This window comes from Grampus griseus (genome assembly GCF_964374135.1).
Source record: "Grampus griseus genome assembly, chromosome: 7".
NCBI classification, from domain to species: Eukaryota; Metazoa; Chordata; class Mammalia; order Artiodactyla; family Delphinidae; genus Grampus; species Grampus griseus.
The window spans coordinates 89019173-89044904 of record NC_139001.1 but is presented as its reverse complement, the minus strand read 5'-3'; the positions used below and the strand labels follow the sequence as shown (position 1 = coordinate 89044904).

Genomic DNA, 25732 nt, shown 5'->3' with positions numbered 1-25732 from the left:
AGAAAAATTACTAAAAGCAACAAGGGAAAAATGACAAATAACATACAAGGGAACTATCAAAAGGTTAACAGCTGATTTCTCAGCAGAAACTCTACAAGCCAGAAGGGAGTGGCACGATATATTTAAAGTGATGAAAGGGAAAAATCTACAACCAAGATTACTCTACCAAGCAAGGATCTCATTCAGATATGATGAAGAAATCAAAAGCTTTACAGACAAGCAAAATCTAAGAGAATTCAGCAACACCAAACCAGCTCTACAACAAATGCTAAAAGAACTTCTCCAAGGTCGAAACACAAGAGAAGAAAAGGACCTAAAAAACAAACCCGAAACACTTAAGAAAATGGTAATGGGAAAATACATATCAGTAATCATCTTAAATATGAATGGATTAAATGCTCCAACCAAAAGACACAGGCTCACTGAATGGATACAAAAACAAGACCCATATATATGCTGTCTACAAGAGACCCACTTCAGACCTAGGGACACATACACACTGAAAGTGAGGGCATGGAAAAAGATACTCCATGCAAATGGAAATCAAAAGAGAGCTGGAGTAGCAATACTCATAGCAGGTAAAATAGACATTAAAATAAAGAATGTAACAAGAGACAAGGAAGGACACTACATAATGATCAAGGGATCAATCCAAGAAGAAGATATAAGATTTATAACTATATATGTACCCAACATAGAAGCACCTCAACACATAAGGTAAATGGTAACAAGCTATAAAAGAGGAAATAAATAGTAACACAATAATAGTGGGGAACACCTCACTTACACCAAGGGACAGATAATCCAGACAGAACATTAATAAGGAAACACAACCTTTAAATGACACAATAGACCCGACAGATTAATTGATATTTATAGGACATTCCATCTGAAAACAGCAGATTACACTTTTTTCTCAAGTGCACACAGAACATTCTCCAGGATAGATCACATCTTAGCTCACAAATCAGGCCTCAGTAAATTTAAGAAAATTGAAATCATAGCAAGAATCTTTTCTGACCACAACACTATGAGATTAGAAATCAGTTGAAGGGAAAAAAATGTAAAATACACAAACACATGGAGGCTAAACCATATGTTACTAAATTACCAAGAGATCACTGAAGAAATCAAAGAGGAAATCAAAAAATACATAGAGACAAATGACAATGAAAACATGACAATCCAAAACCTATGTGATGCAACAAAAGCATTTTTAAGAGGGAAGTTTATAGCAATGAAATCCTACCTCAAGAAACAAGAAAAATCTCAAATAAACAACCTAACCTTACACCTAAAGGAACTAGAGAAAGAAGAACAAGCAAGACTCAAAGTTAGTAGAAGGAAAGAAATCATAAAGATCAGAGCAGAAATAAATGAAATAGAAACAAAGAAAACAATAGCAAAGATCAATAAAACTAAAATCTGGTTCTTTGAGAAGATAAACAAAATTGATAAACCTTTAGCTAGACTCATCAAGAAAAAGACAGAGAGGATTCAAATCAATAAAATTAGAAATGAAAAAGGAGGTTACAACGGACATTGCAGAAATACAAAGCATCCTAAGAGACTACTACAAGCAACTCTACGCCAGTAAAATGGACAACCTGGAGAAATGGACAAATTCTTAGAAAGGTATAGCCTTCCAAGACTGAACCAGGAAGAAATAAAAAATGTGAACAGACCAATCACAAGCACTGAAATTGAAACTGTGATTAAAAATCTTCCAACAAACAAAAGTCCAGGACCAGATGGCTTCACAGGTGAAGTCTATCAAACATTTACAGAAGAGCTAACACCCAACCTCTCAAACTCTTCCAAAAAATTGCAGAGGAAGGAACACTCCCAAACTCATTCTACGAAGCCACCATCACCCTGATACCAAAATCAAAGACACTGCAAAAAAAGAAAATTACAGACTAATATAGAAAAATGAATATAGATGCAAAAATCCACAAAATACTAGCAAACAGAATCCAACAACACATTAAAAGTGTCATACATCTTCATCAAGTGGGATTTATCCCAGGAATGCAAGGATTCTTCAATATATGAAAATCAATTAATGCAATACACCATATTAACAAAGGGAAGAATAAAAACCATATGATCATCTTAATAGACGCAGAAAAAGCTTTTGACAAAATTAAACACCCATTTATGATAAAAACTCTCCAGAAAGTGGGCATAGAGGGAACCTACCTCAACATAAGAAAGGCCATATATGACAAACCCACAGCAAACATCATTCTCATTGGTGAAAAACTGAAAACATTCCTTGTAAGATCAGGAACAAGACATGATGTCCAGTCTCACCACTATTATTCAACATAGCTTTGGAAGTCCGAGCCATGGCAATCAGAGAAGAAAAAGATATAAAAGAATACAAATTGGAAGAGAAGAAGTAAAACTGTCACTGTTTGCAGATGACATGATACTATATGTAGAGAATCCTAAAGATGCCAGCAGAAAATTACTAGAGCTAATCAATGAATTTGGTAAGGTTGCAGGATACAAAATTAATGCACAGAAATCTCTTGCATTCCTACACACTAACAACGAAAGATCAGAAAGAGAAATTAAGGAAACAATCCCATTCACCATTGCAACAAAAGGAATAAAACACCTAGGAATAAACCTACCTAAGGAGGTAAAAGATCTGTACTCAGAAAACTATGACCCTGATGAAAGAAATCAAAGGTAACACAAAAAGATGGAGAGATATACCATGCTCTTGGATTGGAAGAACCAATGTTGTGAAAATGACTATACTACCCAAAGCAATCTACAGATTCAATGCAGTCCCTATGAAATTACCAATGGCATGTTTTACAGAACTAGAACAAAATATTTCACAATTTGTATGGAGACACAAAAGACCCCAAATAGCCAAAGCAATCTTGAGGGGAAAAAATGGAATTGGAGGAATCAAGCTCCCTGACTTCAGACTATACTACAAAGCTACAGTAATCAAGACAGTATGGTACTGGCACAAAAACAGAAATATAGATCAATGGAACAGGATAGAAAGCCCAGAGATAAACCCATGCACCTATGGTCACCTTATCTTTGATAAAGGAGGCAAGAATATACAATGGAGAAAAGACAGTCTCTTCAATAAGTGGTGCTGGGAAAACTGGACAGCTACATGTAAAAGAATGAAATTAGAACACTCCCTAACACCATACACAAAAATAAACTCAAAATGGATTAAAGTCCTAAATGTAAGACCAGACACCATAAAACTCTTAGAGGAAAACATAGGAAGAACACTCTCTGACATAAATCACAGCAAGATCTTTTTTGACCCACCTTCTAGAGAAATGGAAATAAAAACAAAAATAAACAAATGGGACCTAATGAAACTTACAAGCCTTTGCACAGCAAAGGGAACTATAAACAAGATGAAAAGACAACACTTAGAATGGGAGAAAACATTTGCAAACGAATCAATGGACAAAGGATGAATTGCCAAAATATATAAACAACTCATGCAGCTCAATATTAAAAAAACAAACAACCCAATCAAACAATGCGCAGAAGACCTAAACAGACATTTCTCCAAAGAAGACATACAGATGGCCAAGAGGCACATGAAAAGCTGCTCAACATCACTAATTATTAGAGAAATGCAAATCAAAACTACAATCACCTGATATTGGTTAGAATGGGTATCATCAGAAAATCTACAAACAACAAATGCTGGAGAGGGTGTGGAGATAAAGGAACCCTCTTGTACTGTTGGTGGGAATGTAAATTGATACAGCCACTATGGATAACAATATGGAGATTCCTTAAAAAACTAAAAGTAGAATTACTATATGACCCAGCAATCCCACCTCTGGGCATATACCCAGAGAAAACCATAATTCAAACAGACACATGCACCCCAATGTTCATTACAGCACTATTTACAATAGCCAGGTCATGGAAGCAAGCTAAACGTCCACTGATAGACGAATGGATAAAGAAGATGTGGTACATATATACAATGGAATATTACTCAGCCATAAAAAGGAACAAAATTGGGTCATTTGTAGAGACGTGGATGGACCTAGAGACTGTCATACAGAGTGAAGTAAGTCCGAAAGAGAAAAACAAAGATTGTATATTAACGTATAGATGTGGAATCTAGAATAATGATACAGATGAACCAGTCTGTAGGCAGAAATAGAGACACAGAGGTAGAGAACAAATGTATGGACACCAAGAGGGGAAAGTAGGGGGGGCAGTGGTATTGGTGGGATGAATTGGGAGATTGTGTTGGACATATATATACTAATATGTATAAAATAGATAACTAATAAGAACCTGCTGTATAAAAATAAAATAAAATAAAATTCAAAAAAAAAAGGAAATACATTCACAGGCCAGATGCCATAAAAAAAAATAAAATTCGGGTTATGGAGTTATGGTGGGCAAGCTACAAATGCAAGGCTCTAGTACGTGGCATATTATTTCTATAATTATTCTTAGTCTCTTAGGTATTCAAGAAATTATACTAATCAATTTACATTGGTGTTAACTTCTGATATAAATGAATTGTTATAAATTCTCTGTAAGGTAAATATTATCATATGCATTTTACAAATAAGAACATTGGTGCTGAAAAGTTTATGCAGGTTGTGCAATTTTAACTCAAGCCTATATAAATGGAAGGCTTATACTCTTTCTAGGACTCCATATTTCTTCTGTCTAATATACTATGCTATGCCCAATAGGGTATACCATCTTCCTTTTGAAACTTTTCTGTCAGCTATTATGGCACTGAATTCTGTTGCTTTGCTCCTATTGCTCAAACACCTCTGTAGTCTTTATTTTTGATCCTGACTCTTCTGAATATAAGCATCTCACACATTTCTACCCTAAGAAGCCTCTGTTTTCTCCTCCCTTGTCTATCTTAAATCCAGCAACTTTAAATCATCGGTTTTCTATTGCCAGTTCTCTGAACTAAGTTTCTAGTTCTGCTTTGAGCTCCAGAACTAAAATCTCCAATTTCCTGTGAGCTATCTCCATCTGATTGACTTATGTTGGTCATGTCCACAACTACAACACATGACAGCAAGGAAATAACACTCCCTTCATAAATAAATTTCCCAAGAATGCCTGTCTCAGATTCCCTCATAAGAACCCTCAGACAGGCAATTCTATACATTGCTTCCTGACTCATTTTTTAAAATGAAAATAATGTTATGTATACTATGGCTATGTAAGATGTTAACGTCAGAGAAGCTTTTTTTAAATCAATTGTCCAACCTTTCTACTGAATAAAAGTATAAAATTAGTTAAAAATAAAAAAGTTAAGAAAAAGAAGTACAAAGTTCTTTAAAAAATAAAATAGTGTTTGAGCAGATCATGCCACTTTCCTCAAAATCCCCAGTGGCTTGCTTCCCTTAAAGCTAGAATAGAATCCAGTCCTTATCAGTGTGTTCCAGGTCCTGGATGATCTGACTTTGGTCACTTTGTCACTCTCACACCTACTATTCTCCCGAGTTGATCATATGCTTCTAGGCATACAGCCATCCCTTGGTGTCTGCAGGGGATTGGTTATAGGATCCCCCATGAATACCAAAACCTGCAAACGCTCAAGTCCTTTATATAAAATGGCATATTATAGTCAGCCCTCGGTATCTGTGGGTTCAGTAAATTCAACCTACCATGGATACGGAGCGCCAACTGTCCTAACATTACTGCTGTTTCTTACACATGCTAAATTCCTTCCTAACTCATAACTTGCCATTCTGTCTACTTGGAAAGCTCTTTCTTCACATAATCACATAGTTTGCTATCTCTCTTTATTCAGTCATCTTCTCAAATATCACCTTTCTAGAGATGACTACTTTGATAATCATAACTAAAATAGTACCTTCCCATAACTGCCCATCTCTTATATTTTGTTTTCTATATAGCTTTTATAATTACCTGACATGATGTATCCTACATATTCTATCCTATACAGGAAAGTAAGTTTCCTGAGAATTGGAACTCTCTTCACAAGGGCAGGAACTTATTTCTTCAGCATCTGGAACAATTTCTGTCACCAGGTGAGTGTTCAATTAGTATTTGTTAAATCACTGAATTGAGACACACCTACATAAATAAACTAAATTCCAATGATTGTTCCTTCCTATAAGAGTAAAAACAATCTACTTGGAGGAAAAGGCATAAGGCACATTAAAAGTAATAAAAATATAAGTACCAAATATAAAGTTTCAACTTTATATTGTTAAATAACATATGCTATAGAAAGCCTAATTGTTAAATAACGTATGCTAAGCCTAATTGCAAAATAACATATGCTATAGACAATGTATTGTGTCCTTTTTGATGGGGATGTAATGGGAGGGGGTGGGGGATGGCACAAAAGTCTCTGAGGCTTCTGCAGTATGAAAATATTTTATGAGGAAGTACTAAACTTAGACCTTACAAGACTGGTAAGATTCCTCTAGGTACACAAAAGTTGGAAGGGCATTCTAGATGAGGGATCTGGGAGGAAAATGGCATAGGAGAAAGAACAGGAATGCAGAAAAAAGACCTGAGCTCCTGAACCGTCCTGGAAGTACAGAGAGTATAGACTGGTAGTTTAGATGACATGGCTGGAAGGGAGATTAAAGCCAGATTGAAAAGAGCTGTGAGTGTCTTTCACAAAAGTTGTTTATATGTTCCCACCTGTCTATCCATTTAGTCTCTCATCCTCTAGGAATATTACCATCTATCTCAATATCATTAACACATAGCTGTAAAAACACCCTAACACAATGCTATAAACTGTCAAAATTTCATGCAGGTGAAATCCTACTTATAGCCTTATAACTTAGGTAATTGTCAAATAATATCCCCATAATATCACCAGCAGTATGGTAAGAACCTGACTTTCAAGTTGGGAAAGTACAACATGAAATGTTAATGACTTTTATAAAGTCATACTATAAATTATTTTATCTGCTTGTAAAAATGATTATATTGCCAACAAAACTAGAAAGAAAGGCAATACTATTACACTTAGCACACTACTTCACATTTTAGACTGTGTGGGACACATATCATACCTGTGGGTCTCTGTAAATTCTTTTGTACTAAAATTCTTCTCAGAGTACCGTCCATGGCCGCTTCTTCTATGTGGGAGTGGTCCCCAACAATCGTCCAGTACATCATCCTGAAGAGATAGGTCAAGTTGGTTAGCCTGGTGAATGTGCTTAGCCTGGTGAATGTGCTGTTACAACCCAAAACAGGGTCTCTTCAGACCCTGTGCATCAGAATCACCTTAGAGTCCCTGAAAATTGCCTGAAAAAGCAGATTTCTGGACCCAACTCTAAACCTACAGAGTGAGTACCTCCAAGAGGGGGCCCCAGGAGTCAACAATGTAAAAGTCGTACCTATTCCCTAAAATTTGAGAGCCACTGTTTAATAGGCTCACTTGATAGGCAAAGTTCAATTTTGAAAATTTCCTTAAAATTTTAGAAGAAAAATATTTCTAACACTTGAAATTATCTTCTTATCATGACAGAATATTCATTTTACTATAGATGATGCATCAATATGCTTTTGTTTTTGATATAGTAACTATTTTCTCAGACATAAATAATTTTCTCACTTAGAAGACACCACATAACATAATTCTAGTAAGTAAACAGCAGTTGCCTCTTTTTACTCAGGATCTAATGATCCACTTTATGGGTGATTAGGAGTTTTATTTAACATTTCCCTATTTCCTTTTTGGTCATTGCTTATAAATAAGAAATAAGAGAGTAAAAAAGGAAAAAATCAAGCCGAGTAAAGGGAATATTTGTGTTAAATTGTTTAAATTTGTTTATACATATGCCTCCATTTTTTATTACCAGAAATAGCCCGTCACTAATATTCTACACTTAACATGTTTAATATTATTTTTAATGTCTCAAAAATTCGATTTTAGATTAACTACAGTGGTTATGTTTTTCACATCAGTTTCATTAATCTGAATGCACACATAACATATACACTGAATGCACACATAACATACACTAAATGTATAAAGTAGCAAATGTTCAGGAAGAAGAATATATTTTGCACCACCATTTGGTGTGAAAAGGACATGCTTTTGTACAGAAGGGGTAGAGGGATTTTCAGAAGTCTTGTGAATCTATTATACGTTGAACACTCTTCCAGAAACAACACTACAGAGCATGGGTGGGACAATCTATAAAAATGGATACTCATATCAAGAAATATAAATAACCAGGTCATTAACCTACCCTCTTTTAGGATTTACAGCAATAGCATACGGTTCTCCAGCCATATTTGTTAAGAGTCTGGTGCAGTTGGGGCCATTCAGCTGTCCTACGTTGATAGAGTATCTCAGACTGGTCCAGTGAGTAGTGTAGTAACTGAACCAGTGCATTCTAGAATGGTCAGTCCAATAAATATTTCCAGCAACCCAGTCAACTGCAACATCCCTGGGCCTTTTAAATTCAGGACACTAAAAGAAAACAAAACAACAAACCACAGTATTTTCAAAAGCAAATTGGCGGAGTTTTCTATATCTATACATTGAGATTGTTTGGGAATCTTCTTAACATGGTCAGGTGTTAATTGTTACATAGATTTTTTAAATCCCCAACATACTTTATTTTATTTTTAGTTTTTATAGATGTATAATTTCACAAATCATAAGTATACAACTCACTGGAGTTTTACCTATCACTGCCTCTGTTTAACCACGACCCTACTAGAATACTTCCAGAATTGTAGAAGGTTCACTTGTGACCTCTCCCAGTAAGTATTTCTCTTAGAATAAGCATAATCCTAACATCTAAATCACAGATTAGCTTAAACAAATCCACATAAACAGAATCATACTCTTCTATTCCTGACTTCTTTGACTCAACATCATGTTTGTGAAATACACCCATATTGGTGTGCATGTCAGTTATTAATTACTTTTTATTTCTGGATAATATTTCAGAATATGAAATATTACTCATGAATATATATCAATTTGTTTACCATTTTACTGGTAATATATATTTTGCTTGTTTACAATTTTAGGCCATTACAAATAAAATTATGAATATTCCTTTACGTGTCTTTTGGTGGACACAAACTCTCATTTCTGTTGAGTATTTAATAAGAAATAGAACGGTTGAGTCTTAAGATATACTTATGATTGCTTAAATAGATAGGGCTGGAATTTTTTTTTCAAAGAGTCTGTACCAATATTCACTCTTTTCAGGAATTTAAGAAAGTTCCAGTTGCTCTACATCCTTACCATATATAATTTGATTTAAAATTGAAACAGAAAGTTAATACAAATAGACACATTTAGAGAGATACTATATTTAAATGTCTTTTGAGGAAAGTTACAATCTCTGTCATTTATATTAAATCTGCTAGCTTGGATTTTCTGTGCAATAGTATATTACTGAAATATTGTGAGACAAAGGTAAGAGGGTTCATTGGGAATAGACAGCAAGGAAAATAACGTATGCTGTGCCCTTCAATTAACTTGATCACTTTGAGCAGGAACTGTGTAGTAATTAATTTGACGTGGTCAGGTTTATTGTGCATAAACAAAAGTGAGAAGAAATTCTCAGGGGTATTATTATGAAGAATAGAAACAATTATTTGAAGGTCATTATAACTAGACATGTAGTCAATGTGTAAGAGCATTGTTAGGACCTGGTAACCAGTGGAAATATGGGTTTTTAACACATGACTGTTTCTTCTGTGATTTACCAGTGAACACATTTTATTAAAGAGTGGGCTTGGATTAAAAGAAAACAAACCGAACTTCTCAAAAAGAACGTGAGATGCCAAGAAACAGGAATAACAAGTCACTGTCTGCCGTGTGATTACTGAGATCTCAAAGAAGGAAAAATATGGCTTGAACTAAACACAGAACTCACAGAAATTTCTAATGACCTTTATTATCGATCTTTTTACTAATTGGTTTAAAAACTAAAATTATGAAATTTTACAGTAATCTACTTCTCAACTCTAATAAATACTCTCCATCTACCCAGTGATATCTCATAGCTAACTGAGGTTAAATAAAAGCACTCTACAATACAACATGGTCTAAACATGCCATATAAATAATATTCATAAATGGGTAGACTTTAAAGATTTGTCCTAGCCAAAACACAAAATCATTTTCAAGTGTTCCAATATTATGTAAATTAATTGTAATTCTTTTTTTTTTTTTTCTGATTTGGCAGCACTTAAAAGTAAATATATCAGACGAGGGGAAGATGGCGGAAGAGTAAGACGCGGAGATTGCCTTCCTCATTACAGATACACAAGAAATACATCTACACGTGGAATAACTCCTACAGAACGCCTACTGAACGCTGGCAGAAGACCTCAGACCTCCCAAAAGGCAAGAAAGTCCCCACGTACCTGGGTACGGCAAAAGAAAAAAGAATAAACAGAGACAAAAGGATAGGGATGGGACCTGCACCAGTGGGAGGGAGCCGTGAAGGAGGAAATGTTTCCACACACTAGGAGCCCCTTCGCGGGCAGAGACTGCGGGCGGCGGAGGGGGGGAGCTTCGGAGACAGGAGGAGAGCACAGCAACAGGGGTGCGGAGGGCAAAACGGAGAGATTCCCGCACAGAGGATCGGTGCCGACCGGTACTCAGCAGCTCGAGAGGTTTGTCTGCTCACCCGCCGGGGCGGGCGGGGCTGGGAGCTGAGGCTCGGGCTTCAGGGAGAGGTCGGAGTGCAGGGAGAGGACTGGGGTTGGCTGCGTGAACACAGCCTGAAGGGGTTACTGCACCACGGCTAGGCGGGAGGGAGTCCGGAAAAAGTCTGCACCTGCCGAAGAGGCAAGAGACTTTTTCTTGCCTCTTTGTTTCCTGTTACGCGAGGAGAGGGGATTAAGAGCGCTGCTTAAAGGAGCTCCAGAGACTGGCTCAAGCCGCGGCTAAAAGCGCGGACCCCAGAGACGGGCATGAGACACTAAGGCTGCTGCTGCCGCCACCAAGAAATCTCTGTTCAAGCACAGGTCACTATCCACACACCCCTTCCGGGGAGCCTGTGCAGCCCGTTACTGCCAGGGTCCCGGGATCCAGGGACAACTTCCCCTGGAGAACGCACCTCAGGCTGGTGCAACATCACGCAGGCCTCTACCGCCGCAGGCTCGCCCCGCACTCCGTACCCCTCCCTCCCCTCGGCCTGAGCGAGCCAGAGTCCACGAAGCAGCCGCTCCTTTAACCCCGTCCTGTCTGAGTGAAAAACAGATGCCCTCCAGCGACCTACACGCAGAGGCGGGGCCAAATCCAAAGCTGAGCCCTGGGAGCTGTGAGAACAAAGAAGAGAAAGGGAAATCTCTCCCAGCAGCCTCAGAAGCAGCGGATTAAAGCTCCACAATCAACTTGATGTCCCCTGCATCTGTGGAATACATGAATAGACAACGGATCATCCCAAATTGAGGAGGTGGACTTTGAGAGCAAGATTTATGATTTTTTCCCCTTTACCTCTTTTTGTGAGTGTGTATGCCTCTGGGTGAGATTTTGTCTGTATAGCTTTGCTTCCACCATTTGTCCTAGGGTTCTATCCGTTTTTTTTTCTTTAAAAAAGTTTCTTAATAATTATTTTATACTTTAATAACTTTATTTTTTATCTTACTTTATTGTATTTTATCTTCTATCTTTCTTTCCTTCCCTCCCTCCTCCTCCCTCCTTTCTTTCTTTCTTTTCTTCCTTCCTTCCTTCCTTCCTCCCTCCCTTCCTTTTTCTTCTTATTTTTCTTTCTTTCTACTTTTTCTCCCTTGTATTCTGAGCCGTGTGGATGAAAGGCTCTTGGTGCTGCAGTCAGGAGTCAGTGCTATGCCTCTGAGGTGGGAGAGCCAACTTCAGGACACTGGTCCACAAGAGACCTCCCAGCTCCACATAATATCAAATGGTGAAAATCTCCCAGAGATCTCCATCTCAACACCAGCACCCAGCTTCACTCAATGATCAGCAAGATATAGTGCTGGACACCCTATGCCAAACAACTAGCAAGACAAGAACACAACCTCACCCATTAGCAGAGAGGCTGCCTAAAAACATAATGAGTCCACAGACAACCCAAAACACACGAACAGACGTGGAACTGCCCACCAGAAAGACAAGGTCCAGTCTCTTCCACCAGAACACAGGCACTAGTCCCCTCCACCAGGAAGCCTACACAACCCACTGAACCAACTTTAGCCACTGGGGACAGACACCAAAAACAACGGGAACTACGAACCTGCAGCCTGCAAAAAAGAGACCCCACAGTAAGATAAGCAAAATGAGAAGACAGAAAAACACACAGCAGGCGAAGGAGCAAGATAAAAACCCACCAGACCTAACAAATGAAGAGGAAATAGGCAGTCTACCTGAAAGAGAATTCAGAATAATGATAGTAAAGATGATCCAAAATCTGGAAATAGAATAGACAAAATGCAAGAAACATTTAACAAGGACCTAGAAGAACTAAAGATGAAACAAGCAACGATGAACAACACAATAAATGAAATTAAAAATACTCTAGATGGGATCAATAGCAGAATAACTGAGGCATAAGAATGGATAAGTGACCTGGAAGATAAAATAGTGGAAATAACTACTGCAGAGTAGAATAAAGAAAAAAGAATGAGAAGAACTGAGGACAGTGTCAGAGACCTCTGGGATAACATTAAACACAACATTCAAATTATAGGGGTTTCAGAAGAAGAGAAAAAGAAATGGACTGAGAAAATATTTGAAGAGATTATAGTTGAAAACTTCCCTAATAAGGGAAAGGAAATAGTTAATCAAGTCCAGGAAGCACAGAGACTCCCATACAGGATAAATCCAAGGAGAAATATGCCAAGACACATATTAATCAAACTGTCAAAAATTAAATACAAAGAAAACATATTAAAAGCAGCAAGGGAAAAACAACAAATAACACACAAGGGAATCCCCATAAGTTTAACAGCTGATCTTTCAGCAGAAACTCTGCAAGCCAGAAGGGACTGGTAGGACATATTTAAAGTGATGAAGGGGAAAAACCTGCAACCAAGATTACTCTACCCAGCAAGGATCTCATTCAGATTTGATGGAGAAATCAAAACCTTTGCAGACAAGCAAAAGCTGAGAGAGTTCAGCACCACCAAACCAGCTTTACAACAAATGCTAGAGGAACTTCTCTAGGCAAGAAACACAAGAGAAGGAAAAGACCTACAATAACGAACCCGAAACAATGAAGAAAATGGGAATAGGAATATACATATCGATAATTACCTTAAATGTAAATGGACTAAATGCTCCCACCAAAAGACACAGATTGGCTGAATGGATACAAAAACAAGACCCATATATATGCTGTCTACAAGAGACCCACCTCAGACCTAGGGACACATACAGACTGAAAGTAAGGGGATGGAAAAAGATATTCCATGCAAATGGAAACCAAAAGAAAGCTGGAGTAGCAATTCTCATATCACAAAAAATGGACTTTAAAATAAAGACTATTACAAGAGACAAAGAAGGACATTACATAATGATCAAGGGCTCGATAGAAGAAGATATAACAATTGTAAATATTTATGCACCCAACATAGGAGCACCTCAATATATAAGGCAAATACTGACAGCCATAAAAGGGGAAATTGACAGTAACACAATCATAGTAGCTGACTTTAACACCCCACTTTCACCAATGGACAGATCATCTAAAATGAAAATAAATAAGGAAACACAAGATTTAAATGATACATTAAACAAGATGGACTTAATTCATATTTATAGGACACACCATCCAAAAACAACAGAATACACATTTCTCTCAAGTGCTCATGGAACATTCTCCAGGATAGATCATATCTTGGGTCACAAATCAAGCCTTGGTAAATTTAAGAAAATTGAAATTGTATCAAGTATCTTTTCCGACCACAACGCTATGAGACTAGATATCAATTACAGGAAAAGATGTGTAAAAAATACAAACACATGGAGGTTAAACAATACACTACTTAATAATGAAGTGATCTCTCAAGCAATCAAAGAAGAAATCAAAAAATACCTAGAAACAAATGACAATGGAGACACGACGACCCATTTGGGATGCAGCTAAAGCAGTTCTAAGAGGGAAGTTTATAGCAATACAGTCCCACCTAGAAACAGGAAACATCTCGAATAAACAACCTAACCTTGCACCTAAAGCAGTTAGAGAAAGAAGAACAAAAATACCCCAAAGTTAGCAGAAGGAAAGAAATCATAAAAATCAGATCAGAAATAAATGAAAAAGAAATGAAGGAAACAATAGCAAAGATCAATAAAACTAAAAGCTGGTTCTTTGAGAAGATAAACAAAATTGATAAACCATTAGCCAGACTCATCAAGAAAAAAAGGGAGAAGACTCAAATCAATAGGATTAGAAATGAAAAAGGAGAAGTAACAACTGACACTGCAGAAATACAAAAGATCATGAGAGATTACTACAAGCAACTCTATGCCAATAAAATGGACAACCTGGAAGAAATGGACAAATTCTTAGAAATGCACAACCTGCCAAGACTGTATCAGGAAGAAATAGAAAATATGAACAGACCAATCACAAGCACTGAAATTGAAACTGTGATTAAAAATCTTCCAACAAACAAAAGCCCAGGACCAGATGACCTCACAGGCAAATTCTATCAAACATTTAGAGAAGAGCTAACACCTATCCTTCTCAAACTCTTTCAAAATATAGCAGAGGGAGGAACACTCCCAAATTCATTCTACGAGGCCACCATCACCTTGATACCAAAACCAGACAAGGATGTCACAAAGAAAGAAAACTACAGGCCAGTATCACTGATGAACATAGATGCAAAAATCCTCAACAAAATACTAGCAAACAGAATCCAACAGCACATTAAAACGATCATACACCATGATCAAGTGAGGCTTATTCCAGGAATGCAAGGATTCTTCAATATATGCAAATCAATCAACGTGATACACCATGTTAACAAATTGAAGGAGAAAAACCATATGATCATCTCAATAGATGCAGAGAAAGCTTTCGACAAAATTCAACACCCCTTTATGATAAAAACCCTGCAGAAAGTAGGCATACAGCGAACTTTATTCAATATAATAAAGGCCATATATGACAAATCCACAGCCAACATCGTCCTCAATGGTGAAAAACTGAAAGCATTTCCACTAAGATCAGGAACAAGACAAGGTTGCCCACTCTCACCACTCGTATTCAACATATTTTTGGAAGTTTTAGCCACAGCAATCAGAGAAGAAAAGGAAATAAAAGGAATTCAAATCGGAAAAGAAGAAGTAAAGCTGTCACTGTTTGCAGATGACATGATACTATACATAGAGAATCCTAAAGATGCTACCAGAAAACTCCTAGAGCTAATCAATGAATTTGGTAAAGTAGCAGGATACAAAATTAATGCACAGAAATCTCTGGCATTTCTATACACTAATGATGAAAATCTGAAAGTGAAATCAAGAAAACACTCCCATTTACCATTGCAACACAAAGAATAAAATATCTCGGAATAAACCTACCTAAGGAGACAAAAGACCTGTATGCAGAACATTATAAGACACTGATGAAGGAAATTAAAGATGATACAAATAGATGGAGAGATATACCATGTTCTTGGATTGGAAGAATCAACATTGTGAAAATGACTCTACTACCCAAAGCAATCTACAGATTCAATGCAATCCCTATCAAACTACCAATGGCATTTTTCACAGAACTAAAGCAAAAAATTTCACAATTGGTATGGAAACACAAAAGACCCCAAATAGCCAAAGCAATCTTGAGAACAAAAAACGGAGCTGGAGGAATCAGGCTCCCTGACTTCAGACTATACTACAAAGCTACAGTAATCAAGTCAGTATGGTACTGGCAGAAAAACAGAAAGATATAACAATGGAACAGGATAGAAAGCCCAGAGATAAACCCACGCACATATGGTCACCTTATCTTTGATAAAGGAGGCAGGAGTGTACAGTGGAGAAAGGACAGCCCCTTCAATAAGTGGTGCTGGGAAAACTGGACAGGTACATGTAAAAGTATGAGATTAGATCACTCCCTAACACCATACACAAAAATAAACTCAAAATGGATTAAAGACCTAAATGTAAGGCCAGAAACTATCAAACTCTTCGAGGAAAACATAGGCAGAACACTCTATGACATAAATCACAGCAAGATCCTTTTTGACCCACCTCCTAGAGAAATGGAAATAAAAACAAAAATAAACAAATGGGACCTAATGAAACTTCAAAGCTTTTGCACAGCAAAGGAAACCATAAGGAAGACCAAAAGACAACCCTCAGAGTGGGAGAAAATATTTGCAAATGAAGCAACTGACAAAGGATTAATCTCCAAAATTTACAAGCAGCTCATGCAGCTCAATAACAAAAAAACAAACAACCCAATACAAAAATGGGCAGAAGACCTAAATAGACATTTCTCCAAAGAAGATATGCAGACTGCCAACAAACAGATGAAAGAATGCTCAACGTCATTAATCATTAGAGAAATGCAAATGAAAACTACAATGAGATATCATCTCACACCAGTCAGAATGTCCATCATCAAAAAGTCTAGAAACAATAAATGCTGGAGAGGCTGTGGAGAAAAGGGAACACTCTTGCACTGCTGGTGGGAAAATAAATTGGTACAGCCACTATGGAGAACAGTATGGAGGTTCCTTAAAAAACTACAAATAGAACTACCATATGACCCAGCAATCCCACTACTGCGCATATACCCTGAGAAAACCATAATTCAAAAAGAGTCATGTACCGAAATATTCATTGCAGCTCTATTTACAATAGCCCGGAGATGGAAACAACCTAAGTGTCCCTCATTGGATGAATGGATAAAGAAGATGTGGCACATATATACAATGGAATATTACTCAGCCATAAAAAGAAACGAAATTGAGCTACTTGTAATGAAGTGGATGGACCTAGAGTCTGTCATACAGAGTGAAGTAAGTCAATTACCTTATGCTAACACATATATATGGAAGTTAAGAAAAGAAAAATGGCATGAAACTAGCGGTAAGACAGTAATAAAGACACAGACCTACTAGAGAATGGACTTGAGGATATGGGGAGGGGGAAGGGTAAGCTGTGACAAAGCGAGAGAGTGGCATGGACATATATACACTACCAAATGTAAAACAGATCGTGGGAAGCAGCCGCATAGCACAGGGAGATCAGCTCGGTGCTTTGTGACCACCTAGAAGGGTGGGATAGGGAGGGTGGGAGGGAGGGAGACGCAAGGGAGAAGAGATATGGGAACATATGTATATGTATAACTTATTCACTTTGTTATAAAGCAGAAACTAACAAACCATTGTAAAGCAATTATACTCCAATAAAGATGTAGAAAAGAAATGATTTTAGCAATGAAAAAAAAGTAAATATATCAAGTGGTATGGGCTTGTCAGTGTAAGTCATAAATTTATACAGATGAGAGACAATGGGAAAATATAACCATTATAAACTGTGTAAAGCCTGCTGGAGCATATTATCATTTTTTAACACCACTAGAGCAATCTTTTAGCATGCAGAAATATGATATCAGTTGTCTAGCATGAACATAGAAAAAGACCTATTTTGGCTGTATCAGATGTTAATATACATACTTAATTTTCTATCCTATCGGTATTCTTGCTAAAATAGGACATATTTTATGCAAAGCTTCACTTTTTTGAATTTAAGATTTTTATTTTATTTCGCTCATGCTCAAAACTGGGCTGATTATCTTTCCATTCTATATTTCTATACCTGGACTGCTGACAATTAAAACCTCAGATTCCTAATGATCACAGAACATTCAGAAGTTTGATTTTGTGATACTTTTTCAGGTAAGCTGGCTGGTGAAAATTCTATTAATGGTGAATTCCAGAAGGATATATCAAACTTAGGTCACATTCCTAGAGTGAAGAATATGGCTTAAGGAAAGGGAAAAATGTTACTTTTCAATCCTGAGCATAAGAGATGCTGAAGAGTTATAGAGTCATTTAAATCTATACAGTTATTCTCTGGCTCCTTGATCAAGGAATCCCTAATGTCATTCTGGTATCAACTAAAGTAGTAAGAATATGGGATAAAGGATGGTCATGCCCAATAAATTCAACCTAAAGTCATGAATCATCAGTGACAAGATGATTCTCAGAGAATGATGGCGGCAGGGTGAAGATGTTACTAGGTGTTCATCCTCAGTGACTCATAACATACTGAATTCTCAATTATTCTCAACACTGAAAAGAGAAGAATTGAACAGAAGAAGAAAACAATAACAAGAGACAGCAATAGGATGGTCTTATTATTAAGGAAACTGTGGCGAAATTAGGAAATCACCTCTATAGTGAGTTCTATAGGAAATAAATAATCCCTTTCTATTGCTCACTACTTGACCAGGATTGTGAATAGCATTAGCCATCTAAAAGGGATTCTCATATTGAATGACTGTTGGTTGGAGAGTGGCAGGCAAATTCCTGTTGGGTCTTATGGAGAAATTCAAAATCAATCAGGTACATACAAAAAGTGGGAAAACACAGAAAAAGTAAACTGAGGTTCTTGGCATGGAGTGGAGACTGACAAGAAAAACAGAAACAGATAGTTAAGCCATTTGTCTCTAAAGAGACTGAAAACAAAACAACCAAACACATTAGGTTGGAAATAAGAAGAAAACATGAAACTCTCATTTGCCCCTTTGGCTAGCACTCTAGACAGACAGGCCAAAGAACTAGAGACACTAATGAGATATGTCATGTTTAAGAGACTGCAGAGGCGTGTGGTTACCCAGACAACAAAAGGCATTGCTCATATTTTTGCACAAAGTAGAAGACAAATTTTGACTGCTTCCTCCAGCAGATGATTTCTTTCCTAATAAGCTCTCTAAATACACAGCCGAAGTTTTGAGTCCTGAGGCATTCTTCTTCATAGAGATATATTAGTCAAATGAATGAAATGCTTAAAATCTTACAGAAAAAATGGCAGCTTGATTGTAACAAAATCAGAGGTTACTGCTTTAAACTACCAGTCCTTTACAGCTGTGGATTGTAATGTATCTGGCACAATTCCAGCTTCAATAAACTAAAGATATGTCTTTATATATGTCTTTATATATAAATACTGAAGACATTTGTTTTAAATCAAGGAAAGAGGAAAATCTATAAAAGGAGAATGAAAACATTCAAGCCATGGAAATGCTATCTTTTGTAAAACAAAATTCCTATAGTTAGCAATATAATTTAAGAAAATATAGTTAACACAAGGATAGATTGAAGTGGTCACATATTTCATTTGTTCATGATTTTTCATCTTTGTGTATATCTAAGAAAAGAAAATTCAGTTCATTTTGCTGAAGTTAATTATCTCCTGATGCAATGCTAGTAAAACAAAGATGTGAAGACACTGTAAAGAACTTGTGCTTGTGTGGTGGGGGGAGTCCACATTCAACAGACAACATCCTGAAAAGACCCAGATTTGTCTTTGGGTTACAGGGTCAATATTGTATGTGATTTTATCGTTTTTTAACATGCTCAGTGTTCTTTAAACTTATTTGTTATGATTTACCACCCACCCTCCATAAAAAGCAAAACCCACTCTCAAAACCTTCATTCACACTACCAGCTAAACAAAAGATACCATGGAAGACTGGAAAGCACACAACATTTGAAATCAGAAACTTGGTTTAAGAGCCAGTCCTAGTTTCTCTATAAATTATGTGGTGCATAAAAATAAAGGATTTGGATTAGATGATCTGTTAAAGTCTTTAGCGTCTAAACACGAAATTATATAACAGTTTAAAACATTATCCATTCTTTACAAATCTTAAGAATGCATCTAATGCTAAATATGAATTTTCATGCATTAGTAAGTGAAAAATTTGTTGATACTTATGAGGGCAATTTTGACATCATCTCCCTATGTGAAAGACCTGGAATTAAGAAAGCAAGGTGCCTTCTGATGTTTACAGTTTAAACAAGCACAACAGCTGAGATGTAAGGCAGAACTATCTGAAAGCAGAGATTGCAAAATGGTACACTGAGGACTAAATTTAAGTTAAAGTTAAAAAAAAAACTATTAAGTAGATTCTAACTTTAAAATTAAGAAGATATCACTTTAACAAATTAAACTTTTTTTTCTTAAAAATTAAGGATAAATAAGATAGTATATCAAAAGCAGGCCAACATTCCAGAGTAGCAATCAGCTGCTTCTGTTTTAATGAGATACATTTTCAGTTTGCCTCTCTCACCTGGACGCCTAATGTTCTGTCCAACCTGTTTCACTCATTTAACTTACCTATATAGCTGGTTTGCAACCCATGCTTTAAAGAGACAAAAGAATTCGACTTTAATGAATCAATCATGTATCTATAAGAAAGGGGGTTAAAACAGCAATAAACACATGGGAAAAGAAAAGTCAGAGAAACAAATGTTGAGAGTGTGTCTCCAGAGTCATTATGTAAGCATCTTGTAGATAAACTGGAATACTTATGTAGCAGATATGTAAATGTGTATGTATATATATATATGAATATGTACACATAAATTGGGCCCTTATAGTTCAATGTCTCTCCATCAAGTTCATTCAAATTATGAATATGTAAGTGTATGTGTACATATACATAATACTGAATTTTATATATCATTTTCTTTCCTGCTTCATTAACATTAGTTTCCTGCTGTTTCATTATACCCTAGATACACTAGCAATCCATTTTCTTTTTTTTTGAATTTTATTTTATTTATTTTTTATACAGCAGGCTCTTATTAGTTATCTATTTTATACAATTAGTGTATATATGTCAATCAAAATCTCCCAATTCATCCCACCACCACCACCCCTCATTGGAGTCCATATGTTTGTTGTCTATATCTGTGTTTCTATCTCTGCCTTGCAAACTGGTTCATCTGTACTATTTTTCTAGATTCCACAGATATGCATTAATATACGATATTTGTTTTTCTCTTTCTGACTTACTTCACTCTGTGTGACAGTCTCTAGATCCACCCAAGTCTCTACAAATGACCCTATTTCATTCCTTTTTATGGCTGAGTAATATTCCATTGTATATATGTACCACATCTTCTTTATCCATTCATCTGTCGATGGGCATTTAGGTTGCTTCCATGACCTGGCTATTGTAAATAGTGCTGCAATGAACACTAGGGTGCATGTGTCTGTTTGAATTATGGTTTTCTCTGGGTATATGCCCAGTAGTGGGATTGCTGGGTCATATGGTAGTTCTATTTTTAGTTCTTTAAGGAACCTCCATACTGTTCTCCATAGTGGCTGTATCAATTTACATTCCCACCAACAGTGCAAGAGGGTTCCCTTTTCTCCACACCCTCTCCAGCATTTGTTGTTTGTAGGTTTTCTGATGATGCCCATAGTAATCCATTTTCTAAGTCTAAACAGAATGTGAAATAATAATGAGGTCACCTTGTAGGCTACTTCCTGGGCATACAATTGACATTCTCCAGATGGTAGTCAGTCTTTTTGTGAGTCTGTGCTTTCAAACATTAACAGTTAGTTCAGTTAGGCCTTTTGGAAGACCTGAAAGCACATTATGTAGGCTGAGATCTCTAATACCTAAACCAGACCAAGACCAATCTTAATGATCACAATAATAATAAAAGTGATGTCTTCTTAATAAAGGAACTTTGATTCATTAGGGTAATTAAGGGAGGCAGAGAAAATAATGCATATTATAATTGTGAAGTTGCATTCTTGTAAATGAAGCATGATCTATTTATGGCTAGAAAAAAATGTGGGTGTATATGTGAATATTCATGGGTGTGAAAGAAGATGAGAGGGGCGTGGTAGGAGATGAGTCTAAACATCATGGAGAGACTTGTAAAACAATGATTTTTCAATGGAAATCCATTTGAATGTTTTAAGTAGGGAGATATGATGATGAGTTTAATGTTCTAAGATTATTTTGGCTATGGTGTGAAGAATGGCTTGGGGATGGGGACCAAGGAGATACAGGAAATTCAGAGGAGGCTTACTCAATGGACTCCAGAGGGGAGGATACAGGAAATTCAGAGAAGGCTTATTCAATGGACTCCAGAGGGGAGAATGTGAAAGTTTAATCTAGGCTTTTGTGAGACAAAAGTGGAAAAAATGGGATATATTTGGAGATAAAAATATTTAAACTTGGATGAATACCAAGGCTGAGAAGAATAACTTGTAAAGGATAACTTTCAAGACTGACAAGCTATTGCCATGTCTCTTCAAGATTTTCAATTAATTTATTGCTTCTAGTTTAAAAAATATGACCTACTTTATGACAAGGTCTGTTCTAGATGCTAGGATTACAGTAGTGGCCAAACAGTAGGGGAAAAAACAAAAACAAAAACAAAAAACCTGCCATCCGGGAATTTATTTATAGCAAGGTGAGGTAGACAATAGATAATAAACATAATAAATGAATAAAATATATGGTAGTGAAAAAAGATAAGTATTATGGAAATGAAAAAGAGCAAGGCATTGAAGATCCCAGGATGGGAATGGGGCAGTAGATTGCAATCATCAAAAAGTTATGTATTCAGAAGATGACATTTGAACAAAGACTTGAAGGAGTTCAGGAATTGAGTCATGTAGGATATCTGGCTGAAGAACATTTTAGGCCAAGAGAACATTTCAGGAATGGCCTTACATTAGGAGGTACTGATGGGTTTCAGAAATAGCAAAGCTTCTCTGGAGAAGAGTGAGTAAGGGGGAAAGTAGTAGAAGATAAAGTCAGAGAAGTAACAGGAGACCAGATCTTTTAAACCCTTGTAAGATATTATGAGAATTTCAGTCTTTTCAGTGGGAAACCACTGGATATTTTTGATTTGAGATGTGATATAATCTGATTTATGTTTTATATGGAGCAGTCTGGCTACTGTTTTGTGAGTAATAATGATAGCAAGGAGACCAATTAGGAGGGTATTGCACTAATTCAGAAGAAAGACGATGGTGGTTCAAAACTAGGTCCTTGCAGTCAAGCTGACGTAAGGTATTCAGCTCCTGGGCATACCTTGAAAGTAGACTCAATAGTATTGCCTGATTTTGGAGTTATGAGAAAAGCAGAGGGGCCAAAAATGACTCTAAGATTTTTACTCTGAGTGCCTGGAAAATGGAGTTGCCATTGAATGAGATTGGGGAAGCAGATTTTGTGGATCATATGAATAGTTTATTTTTAGGCATGCTCCACTGGGGATTTTATTTTTTAAACATCCAAAAGGAAAACCAAAGCAAGCAGTTGGACAGAGCCTGATATCAATTAGGCAATTGTTAGCATGTGGTTATATGTTAAACCATGAAACAATATGAACTCTACAAGGAAGTGAGGAGAGATAGAAAGAAGAGGATCAAGGTCTGAGCCTGGGGCATTCCAATGTTAAGAGGGAAGGAGAAAAGGATCTAGCAAAAGAGACTGAGAGGTGAGGAAAAAAAGAGAGAACAATAAAAGAAAAACTATACTGATGATTCATCTTAGAACTATTTTGTATTACAGGGTTATTATTACATCAAGTGAAGTAACAAACAAAAAATCGACTTAAAGTTTAACTGGAAAGACTGATACTGCTACTATGAAGAGAAAGCTTTCTCAACTCTGACACCACTGACATTTTGGTAAGGATAACTCCTTGTGAGAAACTAATTTATGTATTGTAGGGTGTTAAGCATTTCTCCTGGCCTCTACTCACTTGATACCAGCAGCACTCCCCAGCTGTGACAATCAAAAATATCTTCAGACATTACCAAATGTCCCCTGGGGTGAAAGATCATCCCCAGTGGAGAACCACTGATTGTAGAACCACTAAGTGCTCTCTGATGTCTGCTTCCTCCATGACTCTAAGCATTTGTCAAGGTCTTTTAATGAATTTTTGTCTCCAAATTTATTGAACACTTCTTTATCTTCCTTTACTTGATCTTTCGGCAGTACTCTAGAAATATAACTCCAAATTCTTTTTCAAAACACTTTCTTCTCTTAGTTTTTGTGACTCTACATTCTAGTTTTCTCCTAATGCACTGGGCACTCTTTGTCATCATTTTAATCTAGCCTCAGAGCTTCGTTCCAGTCCCCTCTTTACTTCCCTTGGTAATCTAACCTGGCTTCATGGTTGTAGATGTCTCCTCTATTTTTCTATTCTTTAATGTAAATCTCCAGTCCAGAGATTTAAGATAAAGCCTTGAATACATCACTGACTAACTGACATCTCGCTTGGATCTCTTACAGGTATCTGACTTAACATGACTAAAACTGAACCCACAGTTTACCATTTTCAGTATCCATCAAATTATAGAATCTGGAAACTCAGGTGTCAGTCTGCAGTCCTTCCTGTCCTCATTTTTCACATTCATTTTATTTGCAAACATTTTCCCTTAAAATTCTACTCACTACCCTCCATTTCACTGAGACTACAATAGTGCAACATACCACCATTTCTAATTGGGAGCATAGTCCTCCTATGTGGTCTCCTTCTGTTCCAGTCTTTTCTCCCACCAGATCCATTCTCCACATAAAAAGTGAAATAGTTGTCTTAGATATAAATAAGATGGCATTACTTCCTTCTCATCTCTTAGGTCTTAGCTCAAAATCTCCTTTCTTCAAATGTGCCTTTATTGATCATCTTACTCAAAACCTATAAAGTTTAAGTTTTTCTCTCTAAGTCCAGTTTTTATTCCCCTCAATACACTTTTCAAAACCGGACATTTTTTTGTATTTATTTATTTATTAGTTTACTTTACTTTGTCTTCGTTCCACAGAATATAAACTTCATGAGGACAAGATTCTATTATCTTTATTGTATCCTAAGAACCCAACACCAAACCAAACAAACAGAACTCTTTAAATAAAGCTATGGGTATGATTGAATAAAACTTGACTGGTTCACCTTAAAATGCTATACAATCTGATCAATAACTTAATCAGTATTATTAATTATATAATCATATGTTTTATATGGTCTTATAAGATTTATGTTCAGTAAATTTTGAATATTGATCACAGCTGTTTCAGAACCATTAACTCTAATCAGTATGTATTACTGAGTGACTGTCTTATGCAGTCAACAACAGTCAAGCCACAAAATGGTAATAGTGTAATATCTGATAGTTTTAGATCTCTTCCAAAGTAATTGTAATAAATGATTTTAGCTGTTGACTGGTTTGAATAAACTCAGATGGTTTTAAAAGTATTCTTGCTAAGGAAGTATAGACAGTTTCAATTTAGAGTTCAATGGTTGTCATAAATTTATAATTATGAAGAAAAAAATTTTTGAAAATAAACTATCAATTTTTACCACTACCCAAACATCCTAAAACAAGACTTTGAAGTTTTTGCTAAAATGTGTACACACACACACACACACACACACACACACATGTATGGGTTCATAGACATACCTATAAATTTATGTTTATGTGTGTGTGTGTGTGTGTGTGTGTGTATACGTGTGTATGAGATGTACACACAGACCCATATGTTGGGTATGAGGTTTATAGCTAGGACTCCAATTCAAAATTGAAACCTATTAAAGAAAACAGTTGAATATTTTGTTAAAGCTTTTCAGGAAAAATAATCAAATTTTTTGAGAAAAAGTTATGATTATTAATGAATAAAATTATAAGTAAATTTATACTGAACATTCTCTTTTGCATAATGGAGAATATGCCAAAAATGGTATCTCATATTCACTTCTTAAAACCAGGTAGATCAGAGGAACGATTTGTTTTGCTCAGGAATATTCAGCTATTTAA

At 36.3% G+C, this 25732-nt stretch overlaps 1 protein-coding gene across 1 annotated transcript in view; it reads right to left on the bottom strand.

Moving 5' to 3' along the window:
- LRP1B (LDL receptor related protein 1B) overlaps nucleotides 1–25732 on the bottom strand; it is a gene marked incomplete at its 3' end in the record, with an annotated part of 1802496 nt that overhangs the window by 102339 nt on the left and 1674425 nt on the right. The window contains exons 78-79 of the mRNA XM_082657914.1: nucleotides 8235–8458; nucleotides 7050–7156 (exon numbers count right to left, since the gene is read on the bottom strand). Of these exons, the coding sequence (XP_082514040.1) occupies nucleotides 7050–7156; nucleotides 8235–8458 (331 nt within the window). The remainder of the gene's footprint in view (nucleotides 1–7049; nucleotides 7157–8234; nucleotides 8459–25732) is intronic.